The 20,207-nt window shown below is 43.8% G+C and overlaps 3 protein-coding genes and 1 long non-coding RNA gene across 5 annotated transcripts in view; 2 read left to right on the top strand and 2 right to left on the bottom strand.

Moving 5' to 3' along the window:
• Positions 1-514: 514 nt before the first annotated feature.
• On the bottom strand, positions 515-2,299 carry anapc10 (anaphase promoting complex subunit 10). Of its 2 annotated transcripts, none has more exons than XM_079370770.1 (6): positions 2,161-2,299; positions 1,388-1,509; positions 1,221-1,311; positions 1,019-1,139; positions 876-929; positions 515-764 (listed from the first exon to the last, which is right to left on the bottom strand). In XM_079370770.1, exons 2-6 carry the CDS (start codon positions 1,500-1,502, stop codon positions 585-587), a joined length of 561 nt encoding a protein of 186 aa, XP_079226896.1. In that variant the 5' UTR covers positions 1,503-1,509; positions 2,161-2,299; the 3' UTR covers positions 515-584. The 2 variants fall into 2 exon arrangements, with proteins under 2 accessions (XP_079226896.1, XP_079226897.1); XM_079370771.1 differs by having other exon boundaries at positions 1,388-1,503; positions 2,161-2,296.
• A 34-nt stretch (positions 2,300-2,333) lies between these two features.
• On the top strand, positions 2,334-9,855 carry abce1 (ATP-binding cassette, sub-family E (OABP), member 1). The gene is made up of 19 exons (XM_079370753.1): positions 2,334-2,483; positions 3,853-3,992; positions 4,080-4,165; positions 4,251-4,348; positions 5,221-5,338; positions 5,634-5,771; positions 5,859-5,928; positions 6,126-6,222; positions 6,318-6,407; positions 6,489-6,610; positions 6,701-6,825; positions 6,981-7,077; positions 8,211-8,270; positions 8,338-8,396; positions 8,618-8,728; positions 8,798-8,940; positions 9,043-9,165; positions 9,247-9,358; positions 9,448-9,855. The coding sequence occupies exons 2-19, from the start codon at positions 3,890-3,892 to the stop codon at positions 9,493-9,495; spliced, it is 1,800 nt and encodes a 599-aa protein (XP_079226879.1). The 5' UTR covers positions 2,334-2,483; positions 3,853-3,889; the 3' UTR covers positions 9,496-9,855.
• A 591-nt stretch (positions 9,856-10,446) lies between these two features.
• LOC306841107 lies at positions 10,447-13,195 on the top strand. Its single transcript, XR_013781431.1, has 3 exons — positions 10,447-10,538; positions 12,255-12,323; positions 12,938-13,195. It is a non-coding gene; the product is annotated as an uncharacterized lncRNA (long non-coding RNA).
• A 1,637-nt stretch (positions 13,196-14,832) lies between these two features.
• The window catches only part of otud4 (OTU deubiquitinase 4), an 8,805-nt gene continuing 3,430 nt past the window's right edge, over positions 14,833-20,207 (bottom strand). The window contains exons 13-20 of the mRNA XM_079370735.1: positions 20,118-20,174; positions 19,093-19,720; positions 18,606-18,911; positions 18,333-18,563; positions 18,202-18,242; positions 17,458-18,103; positions 17,230-17,303; positions 14,833-17,147 (exon numbers count right to left, since the gene is read on the bottom strand). Of these exons, the coding sequence (XP_079226861.1) occupies positions 16,665-17,147; positions 17,230-17,303; positions 17,458-18,103; positions 18,202-18,242; positions 18,333-18,563; positions 18,606-18,911; positions 19,093-19,720; positions 20,118-20,174 (2,466 nt within the window). The 3' untranslated portion in view covers positions 14,833-16,664. The remainder of the gene's footprint in view (positions 17,148-17,229; positions 17,304-17,457; positions 18,104-18,201; positions 18,243-18,332; positions 18,564-18,605; positions 18,912-19,092; positions 19,721-20,117; positions 20,175-20,207) is intronic.

The following is a 20,207-nucleotide window of genomic DNA, read 5'->3' on the forward strand; positions in this document are numbered from 1 at the left end:
TGTCATTATCATGAAACAGTACGAGATATCCACACACACACACACACACCAATCCCTGTAATTAAACTAAAGAGCAGAACGATCCTGATTGGCTGAAGTGGTTTCAGACTGTTTCTCTGTCTTTGTGAGGTCGCTGGTGACGTCATCCATCTGCAGCGTACGGACTATTTCTTCATGCGGAGTCATAGCACCCGTCGTGCCTTACAGCGCACTTTATAGTCAGTTACATTGGCGCAGTGATATGTGACTTCTTGTAACCTGCACGTGCTACAGTAAAGCATCAAACTGAGTCTATCTGGCTCCCTCTAGTGGCCGGGCGGTGGAAGTGAGACTCACAGCAGCAGTTTTCTCAACAGAGGGAGTTTGAAATAAAGATCAGCAGCTTTAGTTTAAAAATTCAATACTTTATTAAAAAAAACATTTAATACACTTTATTGATGAGCAGCGTCACACTGATCCGTCCTGTAACCACGACTCGGCGTCCGATCAGTCTGTGTCCTTTTTTAAAAAAAAATTTATTTCCTCTTTTCAGGATATTTTTCCAAAACTTTCCAGGACAGGTTGTTTCTCCTCGCCGGTGCAGATCACCTGATGGTGCGGTACATCATGAAGTCCACCGTGGTGCATCGTGGGAACTTCCCGATGGAGCTCTCCTCCACCGGCGTGTAGACTTTGATCTGACGCATGTGCGTGTCTCGGCCGTTCTGGTGGTTGGCCAGCACGGCGATCTGGATCATGAAGGTGCTGATCGGCTCGTTTGTGCGCTGGAAACACACACACACACAAAATGTATTATTATTATTATTATTACATCTCACTGAGCCAACATGGAGGTCTAAATCAAACGTGACGTCCCTCCTCTGAAAGTTTCCCACCTGATTCAACAGAGAGATGTGGATCCATCCGCTGGGCTCCACCATCTCCAGCTGCTGCAGAGAGGAAGAGGAAGAGGAAGAGGATGTTTAAAAACTCTGTGGTGACAGTGTCAGTGCGGCGTCACGTGGTCATGATGTCGTACCCGGATCTCCTGTAAGTTGTGGAAGTTGTTTCCCACCCTGACGGAGATCTTGCTCGGCGTGTAGCTCTCGTCTGACTTATAATCGGCGTAAATACACAACATCTTCACCGTCGTTCTCCTCCTGACGGACGAACACAAACGGATGAGCGATGAAGGGAAATGAAAACAGGAGACGTCCTGGTAAAGAGGAGGCGTGACACACCTGAACTGGATGTTGACTAAATGAGGCTGAGAGCCGTCGGACTGCCAGTACGTCTCCAGGTTGTCGTCTCTCAGCTGATCCACTCCGAAACCTGAACGCCGGTCAAACACACGTCAGACGGGATTCGACACACACTCGGCAGGATTTGGATTATTTTGGGGGCTGACCTGGTTTACAGGAGGAGAGGGACCACACCGCCTGAGAGCCGATCTCTCGGACCGTCCCCGTCCGCTCCAACTGCTTCGGGTCGGCGCCCGGCGGCGTCTTGCTTGGCGTGGCCATCCTTCAGCTAACGGAGGCGGACAGAAAACACAAGTTGTTTTCTTACATGAATAGAATCTGAATCAATCTCTGGTGTTGATAAATATCACCATGAAAGATCTTCTGCATGTAAAGATGAATCATGAAATCATGATGAATGGATTCAAAGGTGTCACAAGGTTCAAATCTCAGTAATAAGTTGAGCGTGCAGATTTACAAACTGAGGACGAACCAGCGTCTTTTAAATCAGAGGTGACAACATACACACAAACTGCCTTTAAGTTTCCAACATTTTAAACTTTAATCAGATCAAAAACATGTTCAAATAATGTTAGTATCTAAATGAAGGTCTTAGGTGAATAAAAAGACTTCAGGGGAATAATCGGCTCAGAAATGAAACCTGCAGCTTCCTGTTTATTTGTTTAAAAGTTAATTAAGTGTCATTTTAATTCTTCAGTGTTAAAAAGAGAGAAACTCAAAGAGCCATTAACCATTAATAACCGAAGATTGAGTTCAAACAATTCCTCTTAACTCGTGTAATTAAACACTTTTAACGTCATTTCACTAAATAAAATAAAAACAGTAAATAAACGGAGGTCCAGTTAGCTGCTAAAAGCTAACACGCCTCTTTAAAGCGTCTCTAACTGAAGTTAAAAGTGTTAATGTTGTTTAAACTTACTGCAGAGGTCGAGTTAAGCTCCCGAAATGTTCACACAAGCTGTTTAAGGGAACAAAAAAAGAAGAAAAAGATCTCAAATCTGTTTTGTTTTGGTCCAGCCGGTTCGAAACTCCCACTTCTCGACTGTTCGTCGCATCGTATTGACGTCACGCAAACAGCCGGTCGCACGTTGCGCGCGTCGCTCCCGCCATCTTTCCAGCCGGCTTCCAGGAGAGGAACACGTTGCTGTGGGAAAGAAAAGAAGTTTCGCCCTGAAATATCTGAGTGTGAGCGTCGCTTCTTGTGTGTTTTTATTCAGGAAGGGTTCAGGGAGCCGACTGAGGGTGAGTATTGATCCTAGCGAGCATTAATTTGTTGTTTTTTCGCGTTTATTTGCGTGGTCACGTCACCGAGCAGCTGTCAAAGTGCGTGGCCTCCGCTGCTAACGTGAAGCTAACTGTTAGCACACCGTGGGTAGCCTCAAACAGCCTCACAGGTGAGCTCCAGCTCCAGGTGAGCTCTCTGTATGAACAGTGTGAGGACACAGGGGGAGCTGGAGGAACATTTTACAGCTCAGTTTGAAACACAGGCCGAAGAAATGAGACGTTTTCTCACTTAGCTAAAAGATGCACTTCCAGACTCCGTTTAAAAACGTCACAATTAAAAGTTTTTACGCCTTAAAACATAAAAACACGTCTCTGAGGTGTCCGTGTGAGATGTCCTGTCAGGGATTATGAGTGTCGGGTTAATTCGGGGTCTGAATGAGTCTCAGATCTGCAGGTTATTTGAGGTCAACTCAAAGTTTTTAGTTGGACTCCGCCCGTCACACTGCGCAGCTGCGTCTGAATAAAATCCAGATAAATAAAGATTAATATTAACTTATATTCATGTATGTGTCTCCTGATTGGCTGGCTGTATTTCAGGTGTAACAGCTGATTCTATTGGTCTTTTAAAGGCGTCGTGTCGGGCTGTTTGTTCAGCTGTGATGCGACAATAAAAGGTCAGATTTTTAAATGGAGTCTGGTCTGCAAAGTGCTGACTGGACTGGACTGCGTCGGTTCATCCCGAGACCGGAAGTGGAAATCCTCCAAAACAGGAGGAGAATTAAAGTCAGGAAATATATCAAACTTTGAAGCGGTCAGCTGTGATGTCATAACCACGCGATAATACCTCGCTGAGTCCACGCGATGCGATATTTATCGTGACGCTCGACGAACCTTCTGAATCCTTTTTCGGACGTCGTTTTGTTTTTAGTTGCCATGACGACGCTCCGTCCTCATCCACATCTTTTGTGCGTTCATAGCGAGACGGGGATTGGCGTGATGGCGTTGTCCCAGTCTGCGTGACGCTCCACATTCACACGCTGTCAGTTGATGTTTGATCTCCGTTCTCATTGGTCGACTCGGGGAAACCGGAACTCTTCTGCACGTCGGATTTGAATTCCCCGTTTTAACGCCGTCCTGATCTCGTCGCTGCATTAAATCTGAAGCGGCGAGCACAAAGGATGGCGTTCTCTGTAGTCCCCGTTTCTCTCCGCTTTCTCTGCTGCGGTCTCATCCCGACGCCACATTAAAGGTTGCGTTACATCGCTGCTGCTCGCCGTTTAGGTCACGGGCGTTTTTATGTCATTACTGAACGAGGCGACGCTGCAGAGTTTGAATCCCTCCAGGTCGTCCGTCTAAACGCTCCTCGCTCGCCTCTTCTTTCTTGCAGCTCCGGGTGCTAGCGTCCGTCAGTCCAGCCCTCCATCATGGCGGATAAGAACACCAGGATCGCCATCGTCAACCACGACAAATGCAAACCCAAGAAATGTCGTCAGGAGTGCAAGAAGAGCTGCCCGGTGGTTCGTATGGGTGAGTGGACGTGAACACGACCATCAGACGGAAAGTTTTTAACGCCAGAAAAAAAACTGACCACGAACTAACGGCGTGTGTTTGCAGGTAAGCTGTGTATCGAGGTGACGCCTCAGAGTAAGATCGTGTGGATCTCAGAGTCTCTGTGTATAGGCTGCGGCATCTGCATCAAGGTAACCATGACGACACGCCGTTGTTGTTGTACCGTCTGACGGCGAACGGGGACGGCTGCTGACGTGTTTCCGTGTGTCTTCGTAGAAATGTCCGTTCGGCGCTTTGTCGATCGTCAACCTGCCGAGCAACCTGGAGAAGGAGACCACACACAGATACTGCGCCAACTCCTTCAAACTGCACCGGTACCACGCCCGCACGCCGATTTACTCCTTTTAGATATACACGTGTAGAACGTGACGTCCCGAGAGCGAGGACCACGTCACGTCTTCATGTTTAAAGAAGACGAGGAAGAGTCACAAGAGCACTTTTATTTTGAAAAGAGTTCAAGTCGCAAGAACGCTTTTATTTTGAAAAGAGTTCAAGTCACAAGAACACTTTTATTTTGAAAAGAGTTCAAGTCACAAGAACACTTTTATTTTGAAAAGAGTTCAAGTCACAAGAGCACTTTTATTTTGAAAAGAGTTCAAGTCAAAAGAGCACTTTTATTTTGAAAAGAGTTCAAGTCACAAGAGCACTTTTATTTTGAAAAGAGTTCAAGTCACAAGAACACTTTTATTTTGAAAAGAGTTCAAGTCACAAGAGCACTTTTATTTTGAAGAGTTCAAGTCACAAGAACACTTTTATTTTGAAAAGAGTTCAAGTCACAAGAGCACTTTTATTTTGAAAAGAGTTCAAGTAACAACACTTTTATTTTGAAAAGAGTTCAAGTCACAAGAACACTTTTATTTTGAAAAGAGTTCAAGTCACATGAACACTTTTATTTTGAAAAGAGTTCAAGTCACAAGAGCACTTTTATTTTGAAAAGAGTTCAAGTCACAAGAACACTTTTATTTTGAAAAGAGTTCAAGTCACAAGAACACTTTTATTTTGAAAACAGTTCAAGTCACTAGAGCACTTTTATTTTGAAAACCAAGCTACATCACTGCAGAGAGGACGCTCATCGTGTGTGTGTCTCTGTGTGTGTGTCTCTCTGTGTGTGTGTGTCTGTGTGTGTCTCTCTCTCTGTGTGTGTGTGTGTGTGTGTCTCTGTGTGTGTGTGTGTGTGTGTGTGCAGGCTGCCTATCCCTCGGCCCGGCGAGGTCCTGGGTTTGGTCGGGACCAACGGTATCGGGAAGTCCACGGCTCTGAAGATCCTGGCTGGAAAACAGAAACCCAACCTGGGAAAGTTCGATGTGAGTGTTTGAAGGTCGTTCAGAAAGATGGCGGCGCTGGTCGTCTGCTCGGGCTGAAAGCTGCGCTGAGCAGATAAACGCGGGCGTGGCTGCTCACAGAACGCCTGCCGATAACGCTGTAGATTCACCCCACCTCTGGATAGAGATTAAACCATGGTTACCATGGTAACAAAATCGTTTCTTAACAACCACAGTGACAGTGACTTGATTGCCGTGTGACTCCGACCTTTAGAGTCGGATCGCCACGCAGCGGGACAGAACCGAGCGGTTCTGATCATGTGCTGAATCTTTCCAGAATCCTCCGGACTGGCAGGAGATCTTGACCTACTTCAGAGGATCTGAGCTGCAGAACTATTTCACCAAAATCCTGGAGGACGACCTGCGAGCCATCGTCAAGCCGCAGTACGTCGACCAGATCCCCAAGACCGTCAAGGTGAACGCAAAAACCAAAACAACAGGTTGGACACGTGACGCCGTTTTCAAAGCGATTTGGCGTGTAACTCCTTGTGTCCGCCTGTAGGGGTCGGTAGGCGCCATCCTGAGCAGGAAGGACGACACAGACACACAGGACCTCGTCTGCAGGCAGCTCGGTGAGCACGCCGACGCCGCCGTGGCGTGACACGGCTCCTCCTGGGCGGTAGAGCGAGGAGAGCGGAGGAAGAAAATGTTATTTATCTGTAGAGACAGAAAACAAATCAAACATGATGCCTCGCCTTCTTTGATCTGGTTGGTTGGTTTTTCCGTGGCTGCGTTCTGATTGGTTGTTTTGTCTGTTGTTGCCGGGCAGATCTGAGTCACCTGCGGGAGAGAAACGTGGAGGATCTTTCCGGAGGAGAGCTGCAGCGGTTCGCCTGCGCCGTCGTCTGCATCCAGAGAGCTGACATGTGAGCTAACGACCTTTTACGAGACATCAACCGACCTTTGACCCCTCTGTCCTTTCAAACTGACGCCCGCCGTTTTCCCCGTTTCTCTGCCGCAGCTTCATGTTCGACGAGCCGTCCAGTTACCTGGATGTGAAACAGAGGCTGAAGGCCGCCATCACCATCCGCTCGCTCATCACACCGGACAGGTAAATAAAAACAATCAACAAAATAAAATATACAGTTGTTTGAGGTGCTTTTATTTTGAAAGGTCTTCCTGTTTTCGTCAGGTACATTATTGTGGTGGAGCACGACCTGAGCGTGCTGGATTACCTGTCGGACTTCATCTGCTGCCTGTACGGCGTCCCCAGCGCCTACGGAGTCGTCACCATGCCCTTCAGCGTCAGAGAGGGTAAACGCCGCGCTCAACCAGAATCCGACCAATCAGATCGAACCAGTCGTCATGGTGATGTGACGCGACGCTCTCGTGCATTTCTTTCAGGCATCAACATCTTCCTGGACGGTTACGTTCCCACGGAGAACCTCAGGTTTCGAGAGACCTCGCTGGTCTTCAAGGTCGCCGAGACGGCCAATGAGGAGGAGGTGAAGAGGCTCCGGCACTACCAGGTCGGTCCTTCACTTCCTGTTTTGATGTGTCGCAACAAAGGCGGAAAAAAAAAGAGAACGAAATCGCGTTGAAGATGGAACTAAAAGAGCGACGTGCAGCGTTTGTTTTATTTTGAAGGTACCAGCCGATGATTGACTTCCTGTTTGTTGTTTAGTATCCGAACATGGGGAAGACGCTGGGCGAGTTCACGCTGGACATCAAAGAAGGAGAGTTCTCGGACTCTGAGATCATGGTGATGCTCGGAGAGAACGGTGCGTTCACATTTTACTCACGTTTTTAACCGACCAATCAGTGAGAAGAGCTGGCTAAACACTGAAGCTACAGTGTCCACCACATGCAGAGCTGGCTAAACACTGTAGCTACAGTGTCCACCACATGCAGAGCTGGCTAAACACTGAAGCTACAGTGTCCACCACATGCAGAGCTGGCTAAACACTGAAGCTACAGTGTCTCTACATGCAGAGCTGGCTAAACACTGAAGCTACAGTGTCCACCACATGCAGAGCTGGCTAAACACTGAAGCTACAGTGTCTCTACATGCAGAGCTGGCTGAACACTGAAGCTACAGTGTCCACCACATGCAGAGCTGGCTAAACACTGAAGCTACAGTGTCCACCACATGCAGAGCTGGCTAAACACTGAAGCTACAGTGTCTCTACATGCAGAGCTGGCTAAACACTGAAGCTACAGTGTCTCTACATGCAGAGCTGGCTAAACACTGAAGCTACAGTGTCCACCACATGCAGAGCTGGCTAAACACTGAAGCTACAGTGTCCACCACATGCAGAGCTGGCTAAACACTGAAGCTACAGTGTCCACCACATGCAGAGCTGGCTAAACACTGAAGCTACAGTGTCTCTACATGCAGAGCTGGCTAAACACTGAAGCTACAGTGTCCACCACATGCAGAGCTGGCTAAACACTGAAGCTACAGTGTCTCTACATGCAGAGCTGGCTGAACACTGAAGCTACAGTGTCCACCACATGCAGAGCTGGCTAAACACTGAAGCTACAGTGTCCACCACATGCAGAGCTGGCTAAACACTGAAGCTACAGCGTCCACCACATGCAGAGCTGGCTAAACACTGAAGCTACAGTGTCCACCACATGCAGAGCTGGCTAAACACTGAAGCTACAGTGTCCACCACATGCAGAGCTGGCTAAACACTGAAGCTACAGTGTCCACCACATGCAGAGCTGGCTAAACACTGAAGCTACAGTGTCCACCACATGCTGACCTGTGTGAGAGGAGGGGGCGGAGCCAGCTCTCTGTGATGATTAGAGTTTAGACTGCAGTACTCATTTTAAACACTAGGGGGCGGAGCTACATGTCGCACATTGAGCTGAAACAAAAACTTTCTTTCTTGGATGTTTTTGTCTGCAGGAACGGGGAAGACGACTTTCATCAGGATGTTGGCTGGAGCGCTTAAATCAGACGATGGAGGTGAGTCACACACACACACACACACTCACACACACTCACACACAGTCTGACCTGTGCTGTGTTTCAGGTGAGGTTCCGCTCCTGTGCGTCAGCTACAAACCTCAGACCATCAGTCCCAAGTTCAAGGTCGGTTCACTTTTATTCATCCATCGATTCAATGATGACAGACGACGGGAGTAACGTGTGTGTGTGTGTGTGTGTGTGTGTGTGTGTGTGTGTGTGTGTGTGTGTGTGTGTGTGTGTGTGTGTGTGTGTGTGTGTGTGTGTGTGTGTGTGTGTGTGTGTGTGTGTGTGTGTGTGTGTGTGTGTGTGTGTGTGTGTGTGTGTGTGTGTGTGTGTGTGTACAGGGCAGTGTGAGAGCTCTGCTGCACGAGAAGATCAGAGACGCGTACACACACCCTCAGTTCATCACCGACGTCATGAAGCCGATGCAGATCGAGAGCATCATCGACCAGGACGTAAGAGACACACACACACACACATGTCCATCATAAACACACACACTGACCCCCCTCTCCCCCCCTCAGGTGCAGAACCTCTCCGGCGGCGAGCTGCAGCGAGTCGCTCTCACTCTGTGTTTGGGGAAACCGGCCGACGTTTATCTGATCGACGAGCCGTCTGCTTACCTCGACTCTGAGCAGAGATTGATGGCCGCCAGGGTCATCAAGAGGTCAGAGCGCGGCGCCACGTGCCCGTTTGTTTACCCTGAAGATTCTCCGTCACCCTCGTTTCTCACTTTGAGCCAACTGAGTGTGTTTATTGATTTTGTCAGGTACATCCTCCACGCCAAGAAGACGGCGTTTGTGGTGGAGCACGACTTCATCATGGCGACGTACCTCGCCGACAGAGTCATCGTATTCGACGGCGTTCCCTCCAAGTGCACGGCGGCCAACACGTGAGTCACGGGGACATTTGCGTTCTCTCTCTCTGTGGATAAAACGCCAGCGCGTTGATTTAATGCTCCGCCCCCTCTCAGTCCTCAGAGTCTGCTCGCCGGGATGAACCGCTTCCTGTCGCTGCTCGAGATCACGTTCAGGAGAGACCCGAACAACTTCAGGCCGAGAATCAACAAACTCAACTCCATCAAGGTACGAACACGCGAGACTTCTGTCAGCGAGCCACGTTTTAAATAAAGTTTTCACCCGATCACTGACCCTCGTGTTTCGTCTCCTCTCAGGACACGGAGCAGAAGAAGAGCGGCAACTACTTCTTCCTGGACGACTAAAAACGACTTCCCGAGTGGAGAGCGAGCGTGGCGCCCTGCGAGGCGTTCAGGCGCCCTCGTCACAGTCCCGAGCGCAGTCCTCAACATTTACCCCGAGAACGAGCGGGCTGCGTTCAACAAACACGTTAACGTCATAAAGAGAGAATCAATAAAAACAGCCTGCAGCCTTTGTGTCCCGGGCTGCGGTCACACGCCAGCAGACATGTTGTGAAACATTTAGAAATAAAAGTTCATCGCATTCTGTGTCCAGCCTGAACATACGGCGCTGCGTTCACACGCCAAAAACATTGTGGAACATTATGCTGCATATTTTAACAGTCATGCATTTACAACAAGTGATAATAAATGGATGAAACCTGATGACCACGTTTCTTTTATTTCATTTATATGGAAACATGATTCACTCAGTGTGAAGTGAAGTTTGGGGATTTTATCCATTTTTGCATTTGTGATCAGCGTTAAAACGCTCAATAAACCCCGAACAAACACTCTGACCAATCACATGCACATGGGAACACACAGGAACGCACACACATGCACATGGGAACACACACATGCACATGGGAACACACACACAGGAACGCACACACATGCACATGGGAACACACATAGGAATGCACATGGGAACACACACACACAGGAACGCACACACATGCACATGGGAATGCACACACATGCACATGGGAACACACACACACAGGAACGCACACACATGCACATGGGAATGCACACACATGCACATGGGAACACACACACACAGGAATGCACACACATGCACATGGGAACACAGGAACACACTCACAGGAACACATGCACATGGGAACACACACAGGAACGCACACACATGCACATGGGAACACGGGAACACACATGCACATTGGAACACACACACATAGGACCACACACGCACATGGGAACACATATGTACACAACATAGGTATGTATGTTGTTTTTTTCGTTTTTTTTGACATAGGTATGTATGTTGTTTTTTTCATTTTTTGACATAGGTATGCATGTTGTTTTTTTCATTTTTTTTGACATAGGTATGTATGTTGTTTTTTTCATTTTTCGACATAGGTATGCATGTTGTTTTTTTCATTTTTTTCGACATAGGTATGTATGTGTTTTTTTCATTTTTTTCGACATCGGTATGTATGTCGTTTTTCACTTTTTTTGACAGGTATGTATGTGTTTTTTTCATTTTTTTTGACATTGGTATGCATGTTGTTTTTTTCATTTTTTTCGACATAGGTATGTATGTGTTTTTTTCATTTTTTTCGACATCGGTATGTATGTTGTTTTTTTCGGTTTTTTGACATAGGTATGTATGTTGTTTTTTTAATTTTTTCGACATAGGTATGTATGTTGTTTTTTTCATTTTTTTCGACATAGGTATGTATGTTGTTTTTTTCATTTTTTTGACATAGGTATGTATGTTGTTTTTTTCATTTTTTCGACATAGGTATGTATGTTGTTTTTTTCATTTTTCGACAAAGGTATGTATGTTGTTTTTTTCATTTTTTGACATAGGTATGTAAGTCGTTTTCACTTTTTTCGACAGGTATGTGTTTTTTTCATTTTTCGACATAGGTATGTATGTTGTTTTTTTCATTTTTCGACATAGGTATGTATGTTGTTTTTTTCGGTTTTTTGACATAGGTATGTATGTTGTTTTTTTCATTTTTTTCGACATAGGTATGTATGTTGTTTTTTTCATTTTTTTCGACAGGTATGTATGTTGTTTTTTTCATTTTTCGACATAGGTATGTATGTTGTTTTTTTGACTTTTTTCGACATAGGTATGTATGTGTTTTTTTCATTTTTCGACATAGGTATGTATGTTGTTTTTTTTACTTTTTTCGACATAGGTATGTATGTGGTTTTTTTAACTTTTTTCGACATAGGTATGTAAGTCGTTTTCACTTTTTTCGACAGGTATGTATGTTGTTTTTTTCATTTTTTTGACATAGGTATGTTATGTCGTTTTTCACTTTTTTCTACATAGGTATGTATGTGTTTTTTTAAATTTCTTTCGGCATAGGTATGTATGTTGTTTTTTTCATTTTTTGACATAGGTATGTATGTTGTTTTTTTCATTTTTCGACATAGCTATGTATGTTGTTTTTTTCATTTTTTTCGACATAGGTATGTATGTTGTTTTTTTCATTTTTTGACATAGGTATGTATGTGTTTTTTTCATTTTTTTCAACATAGGTATGTATGTGTTTTTTTCATTTTTTGACATAGGTATGTATGTGTTTTTTTCATTTTTTTCGACATAGGTATGTATGTTGTTTTTTTCATTTTTTGACATAGGTATGTATGTTGTTTTTTTCATTTTTCGACATAGGTATGTATGTTGTTTTTTTCATTTTTTTCGACATAGGTATGTATGTTGTTTTTTTCATTTTTTTCGACATAGGTATGTATGTTGTTTTTTTCATTTTTTGACATAGGTATGTATGTCGTTTTTCACTTTTTTCGACATGTATGTGTTTTTTTCATTTTTTGACATAGGTATGTATGTGTTTTTTTCGTTTTTTTCGACATGGGTATGTATGTTGTGTTTTTCATTTTTCGACATAGGTATGTATGTCGTTTTTCACTTTTTTCGACATAGGTATGTATGTTGTTTTTTTCGTTTTTTTCGACATAGGTATGCATGTTGTTTTTTTCATTTTTTCCGACATAGGTATGTATGTTGTTTTTTTCATTTTTTTCGACATAGGTATGTATGTTTTTTTCATTTTTTGACATAGGTATGTATGTTGTTTTTTCATTTTTTTCGACATAGGTATGTATGTTGTTTTTTTCATTTTTCGACATAGGTATGTATGTCGTTTTTCACTTTTTTCGACATAGATATGCATGTTGTTTTTTTCATTTTTTTCGACATAGGTATGTATGTCGTTTTTCACTTTTTTCGACAGGTATGTATGTGTTTTTTTTCATTTTTCGACATAGGTATGTATGTCGTTTTTCACTTTTTTCGACAGGTATGTATGTTGTTTTTTTCATTTTTTGACATAGGTATGTATGTGTTTTTTTCGTTTTTTTCGACATAGGTATGCATGTTGTTTTTTTCATTTTTTTCGACATAGGTATGTATGTTGTTTTTTTCATTTTTTTCGACATAGGTATGTATGTTGTTTTTCATTTTTCGACATAGGTATGTATGTCGTTTTTCACTTTTTTCGACATAGGTATGTACGTTGTTTTTTTCATTTTTTTCGACATAGGTATGTATGTTGTTTTTTTCATTTTTCAACATAGGTTTGTATGTTGTTTTTTTCATTTTTTTCGACATAGGTATGTATGTGTTTTTTTAAAAATTTTTCGGCATAGGTATGTATGTTATTTTTTTCATTTTTTTCGACATATGTAAGTCGTTTTCACTTTTTTCGACAGGTATGTATGTGTTTTTTTCGTTTTTTTGACATAGGTATGTATGTTGTTTTTTTCATTTTTCCGACATAGGTATATATGTTGTTTTTTTCATTTTTCGACATAGGTATGTATGTCGTTTTTCACTTTTTTCGACATAGGTATGTATGTTGTTTTTTTAATTTTTTGACATAGGTATGTATGTTGTTTTTTTCATTTTTCGACATAGGTATGTATGTGTTTTTTTCATTTTTTTCGACATAGGTATGTATGTGTTTTTTTCATTTTTCGACATAGGTATGTATGTGTTTTTTTCATTTTTCGACATAGGTATGTATGTGTTTTTTTCATTTTTTGACATAGGTATGTATGTTGTTTTTTTTCTTTTTTTTCGACAGGTATGTATGTTGTTTTTTTCATTTTTTTCGACATATGTAAGTCGTTTTCACTTTTTTCGACAGGTATGTATGTTGTTCTTTTCATTTTTTGACATATGTATGTGTTTTTTTCATTTTTTTCGACATAGGTATGTATGTGTTTTTTTCATTTTTTGACATAGGTATGTATGTTGTTTTTTTCATTTTTCGACATAGGTATGTATGTGTTTTTTTTTATTTTTTTCGACATAGGTATGTATGTCGTTTTTCACTTTTTTCGACATAGGTATGTATGTTGTTTTTTTCATTTTTTGACATAGGTATGTATGTTGTTTTTTTCATTTTTCGACATAGGTATGTATGTGTTTTTTTCATTTTTCTCGACATAGGTATGTATGTGTTTTTTTCATTTTTCGACATAGGTATGTATGTGTTTTTTTCATTTTTCGACATAGGTATGTATGTTGTTTTTTTCATTTTTTGACATCGGTATGTATGTGTTTTTTTCATTTTTTGACATAGGTATGTATGTTGTTTTTTTTCATTTTTTTCGACAGGTATGTATGTTGTTTTTTTCATTTTTTTCGACATATGTAAGTCGTTTTCACTTTTTTCGACAGGTATGTATGTTGTTCTTTTCATTTTTTGACATATGTATGTGTTTTTTTCATTTTTTTCGACATAGGTATGTATGTGTTTTTTTCATTTTTTGACATAGGTATGTATGTTGTTTTTTTCATTTTTCGACATAGGTATGTATGTGTTTTTTTTTATTTTTTTCGACATAGGTATGTATGTCGTTTTTCACTTTTTTCGACATAGGTATGTATGTTGTTTTTTTCATTTTTTGACATAGGTATGTATGTTGTTTTTTTCATTTTTCGACATAGGTATGTATGTGTTTTTTTCATTTTTCTCGACATAGGTATGTATGTGTTTTTTTCATTTTTCGACATAGGTATGTATGTGTTTTTTTCATTTTTCGACAAAGGTATGTATGTTGTTTTTTTCATTTTTTGACATCGGTATGTATGTGTTTTTTTCATTTTTTGACATAGGTATGTATGTTGTTTTTTTTCATTTTTTTCGACAGGTATGTATGTTGTTTTTTTCATTTTTTTCGACATATGTAAGTCGTTTTCACTTTTTTCGACAGGTATGTATGTTGTTCTTTTCATTTTTTGACATATGTATGTGTTTTTTTCATTTTTTTCGACATAGGTATGTATGTTGTTTTTTTCATTTTTTGACATATGTATGTGTTTTTTTCATTTTTTGACATAGGTATGTATGTTGTTTTTTTCATTTTTCGACATAGGTATGTATGTGTTTTTTTTTTTTTTTTTCGGCATAGGTATGTATGTCGTTTTTCACTTTTTTCGACATAGATATGCATGTTGTTTTTTTCATTTTTTTCGAAATAGGTATGTATGTTGTTTTTTTTCATTTATTGACATAGGTATGCATGTGTTTTTTTTCATTTTTCAACATGGGTATGTATATTGTTTTTTTCGACATAGGTATGTATGTCACATGCACATGGGAACACACAGAAAAAAACAGATTTAAGCAGGAGCATCTGAACCAAAGTTTTATTTATTCAACCGCATAGAAAAATCAACAGACAACAAACAGCTTTTTGTTTTGTACAGCAGTGTTTCCAAAACTCAAGAAAAAAAAACAAAAAAAACAAGTATAAACGTAAGGCACTGACTGAATCTCTAAAGTGTTTAAAGAAAACCAAAGAAGAGAAAAAAAACACATGAGAAATCAGACATTTACACTAAAGACAGGAACATGAAACCAGCAGCAAGAAGACAAAAAATAAGTGCAAACAGCTTCAGATTATCTTTCCTAAAGTCCTATTTACAGACTTTATGTTTTTAAAGCAGCAGTCCTATTAAAACAGCTGCTCGCGAGTGTCTATTCCTTCGTCCACGTCCTTGTTTTTAAGCTAACACAAGCTTTTTTGCATAAAGATGTTTAAATGTCAAACGCGTTTTGAACATGCTAAGCACTCATTATTAGTTCTACATTCAAGGGATGTTAAAATTCTGAAATTTAAATTACGGATCAAAAAAAAAAAAGGGTTTTTTTTCAATTTTTTGGAAATTTGATGAGAAGTTAATTCCGCTCTTAAGACTGAAAAGCTAACGATGTCGCTGTAGCTCCAGGCAATCAGCCTAGCTTAGTATAAAGAGTGCAAAACAAGTAAAACGGCAAGCCGAGCAATTCCAGTAAGCTTAACATGTACAAATATAGCTAGGTGCATTATGTTCTTTATCATTGCTAAGCTATGCTAGCACTGTTGTGGCTTTACATTCATATAAGGCTTCACAAAAATCTGTGTATTAAAATAAAGGCAACGTTCATCATCTGTCCTTACAGAGGCGCGTTTCTTTTTTTGCTTAAGGATGTGTAAGTGTCAAACTCTTTACAGCGATGCTAAGCTATCGGCTGTTGTGTGTTCAAATAAAGCTAGAGAGGCTGAAGTTTGACAATGAGCTTAAAAAAAATCCCAGAAATATTGTTCAATGAGAAGCTGATGGCCACATAGGTATGTATGGTTAATATGCAGTGATGCTCTGAAATAGTTAGCTTAGCTTAAAACCAGAAAACAGTTAGCCTGGCATGAAACACCCAAATGTCTTACATATTTTTATTTCTACAATTCAGCCTCTTATAAGTTACTGTGTAACTGTCAAGAGCTTCAAAGCTAACTGTTACCTTCCATTTCAATTTTTATTGCTAACCTAAGCTAACCTGTTTTTGGCACTAGCTTCATATTTAGCTCTTACACCCAAGAGTGGTATCAAGTTCTTCAGGAAATTCTCACTAATTATAAAAAAAAAAAAAAAAAGAAATTTAAATGTAATGTCAAATTAGAAACAAATTCAGGTACAGGACTTTTATGACGTTCAAGTTTCAGACATTTTCTCAAACATCATCAACATAACGACAAACTCAAAGCAGCTCAAACTCAAACATATTTATAGTAATCACAAAAAACTGTGATTGACTTCTCAAATCCATACATTCAACTGCCGTAAATGGTAAAATGACAAGTAAGCTAACTTTTGCTACTATGCTATACTAACAAGCTAGCTAATGGGACTAACGATTTTAGTGTTAATGTTTTATTTTCTTGGCAATCGGAAGCGATTCGACTCCTCAAAAACACCAACAGGATTTGGGAAGACAAGTGATTGTTTCTGACATATTTTTGATCGGTAAGTGCGATCGTTTCCATCATCCAATCAGCTTTCAGTATGGTGACAAAAAAAGTGACTGGTTGAGAATATACTTCAGCCTTATAGAAGCAGGGCTGATAGTAACTCTGAAGCTCAGAGGGAAGGAAATAAAATTAAAAAACACCTTCCTCTTACCTTAAGTGTGATTGGTTGAAAGCTAATAACCTCTCTCGCGGCCCCTTCCCCTGTGGGAGGAGTTAAATTGGACATAGCTAGACCCCGGCCCGCCATCTGCCCCATATCTCCTCCTATTCGCTCCCCTCCCTGAATCGTGGTTCGCCCTTCCTCTCCCCCAGCTCCCTCCTCTTTGGTACCTCCTCGGCCCTCGGTAGTTCATCTGTTTAAATCCAGTCTGCTCGTCCCAGTCATCCTCCGTGCTGCATCCGACAGACGAACCCTCCGTCATGGCAACGTTAGCCATGTAATCCACCTGGCTGGGCTCGGCGGCTCCCAGTGGGACACACGTGTTGGTGGGATTAATTGGTTTTGGGTAGCCGCGGTAACCATAAGAGGGGCTGTTGTTGTTGGTGGTGGGCGTGGCTGCTGTGGACATGAACTCGTAGCTCAATGAAGTGCCAGGTGTGTTGCTTGGCTTCATGGTCGTCATGGAGACGGGTACATCACCTGGGTTTGAAATAAGCTGAGAGAAGGAGAAAGGTTTAGTACCACTAGAACTATAGCGTTGATAGTATACCACTGCAACAACTTCTAATATAATATACCATGGGATTGTTGACAGGCAGCTCCCCCAGCATCACGGCTCTGGTCATTCTCTCGCCGTGCTCCTTCTTATGACCTGAGGGAAGACAAACGTGTTACAACCTGGACCTTTGGCGCTCCTGGTGGCAAAAATCTGCAAAACGTTAAAATGTGAACGCCTTCTTAAGACAATTCCTTCAAACGACCTCTCAAATATAAAACTGTTTCCTTACATGTTACACACTACGTACCAAAACCAGGGACCATCACTGTTATGTTGTTTTTAGCATTAGCCGCGTTAGAAGCAGGAGGACTCCCGAGAACGCCAGGACCTTGGACGGGCCGTTGCCCGGCCATGATGTGCCCATTGGAGGGACGATGCTGCTCCATTGCCCCCTGGCTCACCTGGAGCTCCTCAGAGGTGGAGGAGGGCTCGTATCCCAGTGAGGAAGGGGGGTAAGGGGACATGCTAGAAGGGTACAGCGGGTGTCCTGAGCTTTGACCTTGGTGGTACCCTTGAGAAATGGCAGGTGGAGCGGCATATTGTGGGTTTGGGGGAGGATACGCAACTGGAAAGTTGGGGTTCCTGGGTGGGGGCATCTGGTGCTGTAACCACTGCTGGGGCATCCTGTGGGTTGGAGGCTGTGAGACAGGATAGCCCGGCTGGTTGTAGGAGGGGTCACTATGGTGGGGGTGCTCTGTGGGCGGGGCTTGGTGGTCATACAGAGGAGGCATCGATGCTGACGTGGGAGGGTACTGAGGGTGAGAAGGAGGGTTGGAGGGAGGGTAGTGGGGGATGGGAGAGGGGGAACGCGAGGTGATCCTCGGGTGCATGGTGTGCGTTTGTTGGAGCGGGAGGAGGTAGACGTAAGGTGGGACGATGGGCAACGAGTAAGCCTGCGGAGGAGAGAGAGAGAGAGAGAGGGGGGCGAGTCAGTCCTGCTTCTTCCCAGTTTGAACTCTTAATGTCTGAATAATTTTGTCCGTCGTCTCACCTTGAGACCCAGGTTGAAGAAAAACCTCAAGATGTTGACGTCTGCAGAGGAAGACAAATGAAACAGAATCACACACCTGCGTTAACCTGCAGACGGGCTGAATTACATCGGAGACTTTGGGTCCTGCTCACCTTGGGGCAAGTCGTCCCCAGATCTCCTGTAGGACATGGGGGGAGGCTGAGCGACCTGGCCCTTCTCCCCCTGAGGGAACCCGGGGTACAGGGGGTCCTGGTAGAGCTGGGACAGCTGCTGCAGGGGGACGGCTCCTTGCATGGGCGTCGGGAGAGGCGGGTGGGCGAGATGTGACTGGGGATGGTTGGAGGGGGGAGGCTGAGGACGAGCGGGGGAGTCTGCTAGAGGCTGGGCGGGAGGGTGGGAGACTTCTGTTTGAGTCGGGCGTTGGAGGGAGGGGTGAGTCGGGGAGGGCTGAGGAGGCTGGAGATGGGAGGGAGGGGGGATGTCAGGGGGCTGGGAGACCGGATCTGATGCCTGGGAGGGGAGGGGGTAAGATGACTGGGACTGGACCACGTCAGGCTGGGACTGTGGGAGGTACTGGGGGTGAGAAGGGGTCTGCTGGAAGACGGGAGGAGGTACCTGAGGGACTTCAGTGTGGGACTGGAGCTGGGGGGGACAGGACAGGGTCTGAGGTTGACCCTTGTTCTCGGGGGTCTGGGCTGCAGTCGGAGCTCCTCCAGGATTTGGCAAAGAACCTGAAGAGAGAGACGAGATGTAAATAAAGAAAGTCCACCTCCTGCAGCGCTACAGGTGTGATGGCGTGCGGAGGTAACCGTGGTCAGGCCCGGTTGGGACTCGGGGAAGAGGGGGGGGAAGGGGGGGTACGGTGCGAGACCTCGCTCATATTTTAAAAAGAGAGAAGTTGAGAATTCTTACTTGGAGTCGGCGCTGGAGGAGCCTCGTGGACTTGAGCGGTCTGCTGGGTAAGAGAGGAAGAGGAGGAGGGCGGGGGAGGACTGGGGGGGCGAGGGAGGCAGCTGAGAGGGGGAGAGGAGCGGGTGAGAGAGGAGGGGTGGAGGAAGCTCTGAGCGGCGGCGGGAGACGGAGCGACAGGAGCGATAAAAGTAGGAAGAGGCAGTGAGGAGGACGGAGGAGGGGAGGGGGAGGATTTAGGGGGTTGAGAGGGGGAGGAGGAGGAAGCAGGGGGGAGGACGGGGGTGATGAAGGACACGGAGGGGACGGCCCCTCCCGTCAGAGCGGCGGGAGGAAGAGGAGGAGAAGTGGAGGACGCTCTCGTGGCGGAGACGGAGATCACAGTCGGGTCTGGAGCCGCAGAAGCAGCGGTGGCGGGTGCGTTTGTTTTCGGCGCCGAGGCCTTGTGCGAGCTGAGGGAGGCGGGGGTGGAGTCAGAGTTTGCGGCGGGGGGAGGCAGGGTGGGGATGGCGTCGGTGGGCGTGGTCGTTTTCGCAGACGCAGCGGGAGAAGTAGTGAGTGGCGGCGTGGAGGATTTGGGTCTCTCTCCAGCAGAGGGCGACGGAGCTCGGACCTCTTCAACTGGACTCTTCTGTAAAACAACAGAAGTTCATAAAAGATCCTTCAATTAACTTTATTTAAAACCTGTCATTTGACATTAACAGAAAACTAAAACGTGTTCATTTAATTATGTGACTTTTTGTCCCTTTCAGCCACCGTAGTTCCTCCTGCAGTCTCACTTTGGGATCCCTTACCACTTCCTGTTTTAGGTTCAAACCCACAGGAAGTTCTTTATTTGCTTTCAAAATAAAAGCATGTTTTATAATTCAAACAGGAAGTAAAGTGTTTTGGACTTCTGTCTTCAGGGATGAAGCTTTTTTTGGTGCTAAAGTGCGACACCTGCTGGACATTCAGCATCATGACTCCTGAGAAACGTCACGAGTAAAAAAAAAAAAAAAGAAAAAGTTGCTGAATTCAAAGAAACTTACGGTTTTGTTCCTCTGAGGTTTCTTCTTCTCTCCTCCTTTCTTCCTCCCTCCTTCAGTCTGAGAGCGACGGGGACAAATGAATACACACAA

This window comes from Symphodus melops, assembly GCF_947650265.1.
Source record: "Symphodus melops genome assembly, chromosome: 20".
Taxonomy (NCBI): domain Eukaryota; kingdom Metazoa; phylum Chordata; class Actinopteri; order Labriformes; family Labridae; genus Symphodus; species Symphodus melops.